Genomic DNA, 1,547 nt, shown 5'->3' with positions numbered 1-1,547 from the left:
ACAGAGTCCACAATATTTCTGTAGCTGGAACATGTCCTATCTCTAATGGAAAGCATGTGGGGAATACAAAGAGAACATTCCCTAGGAGTGTCCTTCGATGTATTTCAGCTTTCCTATGTTTATACACTGTTTCCCAGGAACAATCACAGGGATTATGAGGGATCTGTACTCAGTACTTTATTGGCCAGTGATTAATTTTAATCTTTTTTTTTTTCACCAGCAGAGGAGAGCGTTTCTGGAATAAATGGCAGAGAGAAACCACACTATGGTGACCGAGTTCATTTTCGTAGGATTCACAGATCATCCAGATCTACAGATCCCCCTCTTTATGTTGTTCCTAGTGATGTATGTGGTCAGCCTGATGGGGAATCTTGGGATGATAGCGTTAATCATGGTTGAAACCCGACTTCATACCCCCATGTACTTTTTCCTAAGCCAAATGTCCATTGTAGATATTGGATATTCCACTGCCATAGCTCCCAGGATGCTAATGACCTTTGTAGCAGAGACTAGAACCATTCCTTTGACTGAGTGTGCGGCACAACTATTCTTCGTCTGTTTCTTTGTGACCAATGAATGTTGCCTCCTAGCTGTGATTGTGTATGACCGCTTCAAAGCTGTCTGTAATCCACTGCTATACAGAGCCATTATGTCCAAGAGACACTGTGTCCTGTTAGTGGCTGGTACATATGTATGTGGCTCTGTGAATTCAGTTGTGCAAACTCTATTTATATTCAGTCTGTCCTTCTGCAGCTCCAATGTTGTCAACCATTTCTTCTGTGATGTGCCCCCTATGCTGAAGCTGTCCTGTTCTGACACCCATGTCACTGACCTTGTACTTTTCACTTTCTCTACTGTAATTGTCACGACTACTTTCCTGGGTGTCCTAATCTCCTACATGTGCATCCTTCTGGCCATTCTCGGGATCCGTTCTGCCAAGGGGAGACGCAAAACCTTTTCCACCTGCGCCTCCCACCTGACAGTCGTCATTATGTTTTATGGGACGCTGATATGTATATATTTAAGACCCAGTTCTAGCCACGTGATGGACCAAGACAAGGTTACCTCTGTGTTTTATGCCCTCGTGATCCCCATGTTGAACCCCCTGATCTACAGCCTGCGAAACAAGGAGGTAAATGATGCCTTTAAAAGGGTGATATACAAGAAGATTTTTTCTTGGTCATTATAATCATTATATTTTAACCAATAAACAGTAGATGGAATAAGAGTGAGTTCTCTGTCATTATCCTTATTTCTATGACTCAGCCACTCCATGTGATGTACAGAAAATCATATAATGGAACCCAGTCAAATACAATATTAGAAATTGCTGTTTTTAAGATCCATGAATGAGGGTCTGTGACACTATGCAGAATCAGCAAGATGCTCTGATATTTGGCTTAAAGGACAATTGCCGTTGCCTGTTATGTTTTAGGCCAGGTTGGAGTTCAGGTGAGAGGATGAGAAGATTGTATGTATCCTTCCTCGGTTCTGAGATTTCATCCAGTGGAGGGCACTGTTAAACATACTGAATCAAAGCAACCAGA

General features: G+C 42.3%; 1 protein-coding gene across 1 annotated transcript; it reads left to right on the top strand.

Moving 5' to 3' along the window:
• The first annotated feature begins 244 nt into the window (after positions 1-244).
• LOC135980503 (olfactory receptor 5AR1-like) lies at positions 245-1,214 on the top strand. The gene has a single exon (XM_065580470.1). It carries the CDS (start codon positions 245-247, stop codon positions 1,187-1,189), a length of 945 nt encoding a protein of 314 aa, XP_065436542.1. The 3' UTR covers positions 1,190-1,214.
• The last annotated feature ends 333 nt before the right edge of the window (positions 1,215-1,547 follow it).

Source organism: Chrysemys picta, unplaced genomic scaffold, assembly GCF_011386835.1.
Source record: "Chrysemys picta bellii isolate R12L10 unplaced genomic scaffold, ASM1138683v2 scaf3730, whole genome shotgun sequence".
NCBI lineage: Eukaryota > Metazoa > Chordata > Testudines > Emydidae > Chrysemys > Chrysemys picta.
This window is presented reverse-complemented; position numbering and strand designations above follow the sequence as displayed.

What these genes read in the sequence shown, in the direction of transcription:
- LOC135980503 (XM_065580470.1), top strand. Translation starts at nt 245, where the DNA reads ATGGCAGAGAGAAACCACACTATGGTGACCGAGTTCATTTTCGTAGGA.